The 7,913-nt window shown below is 50.0% G+C and overlaps 1 protein-coding gene across 2 annotated transcripts in view; it reads left to right on the forward strand.

Annotated features, from left to right (window-relative positions):
* Habp2 (hyaluronan binding protein 2) overlaps window positions 1-7,913 on the forward strand; it is a 34,129-nt gene that overhangs the window by 6,876 nt on the left and 19,340 nt on the right. For both annotated transcript variants that reach the window (XM_021152166.2, XM_021152167.2), the window contains exon 2: window positions 2,725-2,761. In XM_021152166.2, the coding sequence (XP_021007825.1) occupies window positions 2,725-2,761 (37 nt within the window). The remainder of the gene's footprint in view (window positions 1-2,724; window positions 2,762-7,913) is intronic.

Consider the following 7,913-nt stretch of genomic DNA (forward strand, 5'->3'; position numbering starts at 1 on the left):
GTGGGCATGCTATGACCCTCTAATCTCTCTCCCTGGTGGCTAGGAACCAGGATTCTGATGGACAATGGGCACTCATGTTCCAAGGCTATGTTAATGCTTTGGGTGTAAGTTGATAATTACAGTATTAGAATGATCAAGTGCCTTGGGGAATAATCAAGACAGTGTATATATATGGACCACGTCACCGCCACCCCTGGGTCACTGCCAGCTCTTCATACTTCAACAGAGATGTCTATTTTCTCATTTGCTTCTTGGCTATCCTTCACACACACCATTTCTTCCGCTGAGTCTCATCTTCGGATTCTCAAGTCCCAGGAGGAAGGGCTCTTCTATTATTTCCTGCCTGAGGAAAATCAGAATAGAATGGCAGGGTGGAAGGAGACAGATGGTTCTTCCTGCTTCTGATACAGTGGGGGTTAGTGTGTAGATATACCAGATACCAGCCAGGTATAGGGCTACCTCCATCTGGCACTACAGCCGCCCTGTGAGTGGAAACGGGGTCACTGCCCTTGCAGGAGCTGAGGACCGGAGGGAGGAGTGTGTGAGTGGGGTGGTGCTGTCCAAGGGGCCAGGCTGGTTCTGCCTGGAAGCCTGCCTATTTCCAGTTTAAATTCTTTCAGGAGCCATGCCTAGAAAGGACATGTCTGCCACCTGCTGGCTACAGACAGAACAGCAGCAGCTGTCCCTCAGGCGCCCTGTGTAGCCAAGATTTGAGATTCTTAACTCTGGCACAAGTCTCTGTGGGCCCAGAAAAGATGTCTCTCCTGTCCTGTCTGCTACTCAGGACTAGCGGCAGCCAGGCAAGCCCATCCTAGTTAGCTGGAGTTGAAATACCTGAGTGGCATCTACCTGAGTGGAGAGGATGCAGGCTATGGGTCTAAGTTCAATGGAGGGGAGATGGGGCTGAGCAGAGAACCAGATCCGAGGTGCAGCCACTGGCCGTACGATGGGGGGGGGGGGGGGGGGGGGTTATTCTCCAGGGACACACCCCCAGCCTTTCTTCTAGCACCCCTAACACTCTCATTTCCCCAAGCCTAAGAATATGCCTCCCCACCTCCAGTGAAATATGTGTCCCTGTTTCGTTCCCTATAGAAACAGGTCTGGAGAACCACAAGGTAATGAAACAGAGACACCGTCTAGATAGTGGAGACCATTTCCCTTCTTTCTTTTTATCCCTCTCCTCCCTGAGTTTCATGTTGTTACTATTCCAACCCAAGAAGAGGGAGAGAGATGCCAGGACACTCCCCAGTTCACTTTGTCTCCCCACACTTGAGCTCACCCTCCTGAGTATCCCTTGTTTGTTTCCTTGCGATTTCCAAACAGAGGGCAGACGGCACCCTACCCCAACTCTAAAGCCACCATGCTACAGAAGGGCAATTACCCCATCCATACGACACCGCGACATTATCTAACGTGTTTGTATTTAGATTCCCTGGTGATCTCAACAATGCCCTAATCCAGGATCATACCCTGCGCTCAGCTGGTCCCATGGCTTGAGCTAGAATAGCCAGCCCTCCGTCCTTTTCCTCGTAGGGCACCATCCTCTCGGTGGTGTCGAGACGGGGTGTCCTGTGGAGGTCCTGTGATCTGGAGAGCAGAGTGGAGATCCGCTCCAGCCCCAAGGATGCTATTTATTGATGCCACATCCTCACTGTGCTGCATCCAGACGAGTCCTTTCACTTTCGATGTAACGTGACATCTGCCTGGTCCCCAATACGGTTCAACAGAAAGCCACAACCTGAGTGGGAAGTTAGCACAGACAGTTCAGTGCAAGAGCAGAGACCTTCATGTGAGCCTAGAATCTGTGTACAAATGTGGCATGTGGCAATGTATTCTTGGAGTCCCAACTTTCGGGAGACAAGGATGAGACTATCTCTGGACCCTGTTGGCCATGCAGTCTAGCCTTGTCCAGTCCCAAGCCCACAAAAATTCCTGTTTCAAAGAAGAAAAAGAGCATGGCATTTAAGGAATGATATGAAGAAGTCTTTGGCTCCCACATGTGTGTTCACCTGTGCCCACATGGACACCTGTGCCCACGGGTGACCTCACACATGTCCATCTGCACGCATGTGTGTGCACACATACACACACAGACACACACAATCATTGAAGAAATGAACGGAGATGCTGAGGTGCTGTTCTGACAGGGCCTCTGTACTGAGACTTGGTCAAGAACTTGAAGAGGGTTTCAAGTTGAAGGAGCCATCAGTGCAGAGGTTGGGAGGAGCCTGGCTTGATCCAGTCTGAAGCCAGACGTGGCAGCTGTTCTCTAGGGGCAGGGAGGAGCATGGGAAGGTTTGCATGTCAGGGCAGGTGTGAATATTTTATTCCAGGAACACTGGGAAACCTCTGGAATGCTGTAAGCATTTGCTCATTCCCAATCCACAGGGACAGTCACCCCAGGGAACATAACACAACCATGCTACTCCTGATCCGGGAGCAACTGCTTAGTTAATATGGAGGCAGATCCCAGGGCCGCCATGTTCCAACAGGTGTGTGTGTGTGTTTGTGTGTGTGTGTGTGTGTGTGTGTGTGTGTGTGTCTGCAGAGAGGAAGGGTCAAGATGTGTGCCCAAGACAAGGAGTATCTTCCAATAGGCTCTGCTTCTCCCTCAGCAGACTCCCAGCATGCCCGTGTCTGGGGAATGGTGATTTCTGGCTGAGGTTATCTAAGGAAGATGCCAATGGCTCCGTCACACACTCACTGTGTCCTTTTGCTTTCCAGCTCTCAATGATGTCCTTCATTGCACCCCCAGACCCAGGTGAGTGTGCCATCCGCCCAGGTTTCCACCAGCCAAGGGCCAGAGCATAGAGGCTCTTATAGGACCTTGGGATTCGGCTGGTTTTGGGGCATCACAGAAACCCTTGAGAATTTATCCAGAAACACTGCAGCTGTAAGACACTCCGCACAGCTTTGAGCCGCTGCTCTTAGCTACCTAAGGGAGAGGCTACAAATGTGGTTAAACACCCTGATTTTACAGACAAAGAAACTGAGGCCCAGGTGAGGGAAGCAACTGGTTCCTTGTCACTAAGGAGTGACCGGGGAGAGAACGGATATGACTGAATAAGAGGCCACCCAGTAACTCCATTTCCCCATAGGGAAGCCAAGACACTAACGGGTAGTTCCACGATGAGCTACTCCAGTGTTGTGTCCCCCCTGGACCACCATCTCCACTCCTGTTGGGATTGGGGTGGCCAGGCACCCCACAGGAAGTCTCAGGTTGATACCAAGACACACAGCACTGAGAGAGTCCAGTAGACCCGAGGAAGATGCCGTATCCAGCATTGGCATGGTGTTAGGACTGCATTCAAAACTGGGCATGGTGGATGCACCTGTAATCCAGACACTTGGGAAATAGAGATGGGAGAATCAGGAGTTCAAGACAGGTTTTAGCTACATTTGAAGCCAGCCTAGACGGTAAGAGACCCTGTCTCAAAACAAACAACCAAAAATCAACAGCAACAACAAAAACAAAAAACAAAAGAAAACCCCAACTACAGATCCACAAAATGATTGCATCAAAGTAGATTGTGTAGTGGAGTACCTGACATGCCCAGTGGCCTGGGCTCCTTCTCATAACGTCTGTCTCTCCTGGACTCACCCTGCCACCTTGAACCCTCTCTGTTTCTTCTGCCTAGCGGCATACCACCAAACAATATAACACCCTTCACCCTGCTCTGAGTTTGGGGTATAAACTCCTCACTACTGCAAAGAAGCAAAGGCAGACATCCCCTAAGGGACTAGGTTGGTCATGCTCAAAAGACCAGAGCAGGCAGCCTGTGCACGGAGAAGACAGATGTGATTCCAGCTTGTGTCAAGGACTTATTATAACAAAGATGGTGACCACGGGCAAAATCCTGATCAGCCATCAATATTCTCCAGGAAAGGGTGTCTCTAGGTGGGCAGATAGATGGTGGCAGTTCAGAGCAGATGGCATAGACCTTCGCTCCACATGCTCATGGAATAGAATAGAATCATGTTCCCAGGTGAGCATGGACCACAGAGGGTCTCTGCATCTTTCCCCAAATCAAGGGAGAAAAGCACACCTACTCAGAGGCCCTAGTTCAGACCCCTGGCACACATGGAGTTCAGAGAGGAGCCAAGGCCAAGGCTGGAAGGGTGTCATTTCTCTAGCTTCGAGAACACCTTGTTCAGACATCAGCAAAGGGTTCTTGGACTTGAAAGGTCAGAAAGACAGTAAAACATAGCTGTAGATGTTGTGGGGTGGCAAGGAAAGAGACGGAGGCATAGAAAGGTCCAAGGACCTTGGTTTCAAGTGTCCAGATGTGTCTTTATGTGCCAGGAAGATGGCTCAGTGGATAAAGTGTTCGCTTTGAAACATAAGGCGTGGATCCAGAACCCATGTGAATGCTAGATGCACAGGGCAGCCACCCTGTCATTCTCACCTTAGAAGATGGGGACAGGGATCCCTGGGACAAAGCAGCTGGGGAGACTAGCTGTGGCAGTGAGCTCTGGGTTTGATTAGCTGTAGTAATGAGCTCTGGGTTTGATTGAGAGACCCTACCTCAAAGAGCAAAGTGAAACAACAGCTAAGGATGATTCTTGATATCACTGTCCTCTACATGCACATGTACCCATGCACACACACATACACATGCCCACACACGTGCAATAATGCCTACATGTGTGTGCCACACACACACACACACAAACGTACCATACATGTACCACATACACACCACACACACAAACCACATACACATGTACCACACACACACACATATCACACACATGTACCACATACACCACACACACACACACACACACACACACACACCCCACACATACCACACATACCCATACCACACACATACATACCACATACACACATACTAAACACATACTTACCACACACAAATGTACCACACAGGTATTACATATATACACATACCACACACACACACACACGAAAAAAATTCAAGAAGTATCTTCAACCACAAGGTACTTTGTTACAGTCTTCAAGAATGTTGTATATGATGCCTACAGGCTTTATCATGTTCTGGAATGTTCAGTGAACTGGTTGAATGAAAGAGAGGGTTCATTCAATGTGTCCATCGGGCTTTAGCTGAACAGCTTACAAGGCATAGTGTCAGCTTTGGCCTCCAGACAGAAAGAATTTCCTAACATTAGACGGGCTGATGGGCTCTTGGGAAGAAGGGGTGAGCACCCCAACACCGGAGGCATCTCAGGCAAAGACTTAAGTTGGAAAACAACTGAGGACATCGTGGACGACGTGAGACTGAGCACGCCAAGACACCGACCCCAAGGATGCCGCAGATGAACGTCCGAGGATCAGTAAGCAAAAGAAGCAGGTTGGCCCTGGCCAGAGTCTATCTCCAGATGCTCTGTTGGCCTCTGCTGTGGACTGAGAAAGTTAAACTTAAGGCACCTCCTTGTCTGGTTCCACTGCACGTGGGGCTGTTCTTTGATGAGGTTCATCAGCTCCATGCTCCCCTCAGACAGCAGCATGCTGAAGAGACGCCCCGCTCATGCCCTCAGGCAAACCTGCTTCCTCGGTTGGTCTTACCGGTGCCAGTACATGGCAAGGGCCTTGCTGGAGCAGAAGGTGCCTGGTCCCTGGTCCCCAGTGTGTAGTAGAGGAGGTGGCCATCAAACAGCCCAAGCTCTGCCCGTCTCCCCAAAGCAGGTGACACACAGCCGGCAGGCCTGCGGAAACGCATCTTCAAAGCTGGCTTGGCTCTGCCCAGCACCACAGGCTGTGCCCATCCGTCAGCTGTCCTGCTGCCTGCCAGCGAGGCTCTCAGCTGTGGTTGCCTGCCAGCAGGGCTGGAAATGTCACAGGCAGGCCGACAGGGCTGGGGTTTGGGGAAGGCACCTCAGAGGAGCCAGCTGTGGCACGGTGATGGATGGAGCCACCCGGGATGACATTCCAGGGATTTTCATTCCATCCCACACATCTGGCAGGTCCCTTCAGCAGAGCAGCTGTGGAGTTCCCACAGCACTAACTGCGAGCTCTTTCCAAGAGGCCCTCACCATGGGCCACAGGAATCCTGGAGAGGGACGAGGGACATGTGCTAGCTGAAGATTTCCTGCCGCTTCACGAAAGCCAAAAGGCCAATGGTTTTCTAACCTGAACCAAGAGATGCCCAGCTCTTGAAAAGGCACAGGGGACTTGGAGTTAGATGAACCCGGATGTGATGCCCTTCTGCCTGGGCGTTTCTATCTGTAGAATACAGTGATGATTATCCTCACCAGGGACGTCGACAGTTACGTGGAATTTTGTTTACATGCAGTTCTATGGAGTATCTGACACACAGAAAATGTTTAGTATGCAATAACCTACCATGAGAATTATTTGTGTGAATGCAGAGTACCCCTAACTCTCTTCATAGTTCTTTCTAGCTAGGCTCTGGTAAAGGAGCAAGGCCACAGGACTTCTTTTTATACCTAAAGTAAAATGCTTCTGAGCAAGGTTCTCCTACTCTCAGAACTTCAGAGGAAGCCTCAAGCAATCTGAATTTAAACCCAAAGTAGTCTTTGTATATGCACACTCAGGTTTGTGGACTTCCGAGGACAACCTCAGGCATAGTTCCTGAGGCTAGCTGGCGGTCTCTGTCTCTGTCTCTGTCTCTGTCTCTGTCTCTGTCTGTCTCTCTCCTCATTTTGTGTGTGCTGCACACATGTGCATAAGACATTATATATGTGTGCATGTATGTATGAATGCATGTGCACACATGTTGCAGTGCTGGAGGTCAGAGGATACCCTCTGGAGTTGCCCCTGGCCTACCTCTGTGCTTGAGGCATAGTAATACTCGTTGCCACACATGCCAAGCTACCTGACCTACAACCTTCTGAGGATTCTGAGATGGGTCTCTCATAGGCCCAGAACTAACAGTGGGCTGAGCTGGCTGACCAGGGGCCCCAGGGGTCACACTGGCTCTGCCTTCCAGGCACTAGGATTTTAAGTTTGTAACCCTGACCCCTGCTTTTAAAAATGTGGATTCTGGAGGCTGAATTCAGGCTTCCTTCCTTTCAAGGAAAACACTTTACCAACTATGTCTCTAAAGAAGTTTTCTCCAGTCTGACAGAGCGGGACCAGAGTTCATGTCAGACAATAGTTCCTTTCTACCAAGAAAACAGACAGTTTTATAGGCTTGTACAAAGATCATCAGGTTTGTTTTTTTTTTTAAAGTACAAATCTCACCTACATTCTTCCTAAGGTCACCCCTCATGCTGCTTCAAGCTGGGCCAGTCAGAAGGCAAGGAAGCTTGGTCACAGGTACAGTCACTCTGTCACACATGACAGATACATCGGGCTCTGTGCTGGGCACTGTGGGAAGACAGAGCAGAGGTAGCCTCGTTTTTAAGACTCAAGGAAACAAATCAGATAGGTGTGTTAAGGCCCAGAGCAAAACAAAGAGCTTCCAGCTAAGACATCCATACTCCGCGGTCAACAAGGCTAGTGAGGAACGCCCCTGTATCTTAACCCCCAATCCCATGAGTAACCCAATGTCAACCAAGTCCTGTGTGTGTGTCTGTCGTTGTTATTATAATACAGGAGCCCAGCTTGGAGATGGCCATCAATATCCATGTATTTAGATATTAATTCCTTGGGTGCAGTTTAACCAGCATTCTTCTAGTCTAGACCAGGTCTAGCTGATCTGAACTGGATCAACTAGAGGTCGCTCTGACATCTCATTTTGCTATTGGCTGGCTTTCTTGTGTCTGAGGCTTCATCTGGGTGTGCTGTTGACTCATGTGGCAAAATAGGCCAGACTACTTCCACAGGAGTCAGGAAGGCCCAGGAGAGTGGGCAAGAAGAACAGGGGAGAAGAAGGGAGGAAGAAAGGAAGGGAGGGAGGGAGGGAGGGAGGAAGGAAGGAAGGAAGGAAGGAAGGAAGGAAGGAAGGAAGGAAGGAAGGAAGGAGAAA

Source organism: Mus caroli, chromosome 19 (assembly GCF_900094665.2).
Source record: "Mus caroli chromosome 19, CAROLI_EIJ_v1.1, whole genome shotgun sequence".
Classification (NCBI taxonomy): domain Eukaryota; kingdom Metazoa; phylum Chordata; class Mammalia; order Rodentia; family Muridae; genus Mus; species Mus caroli.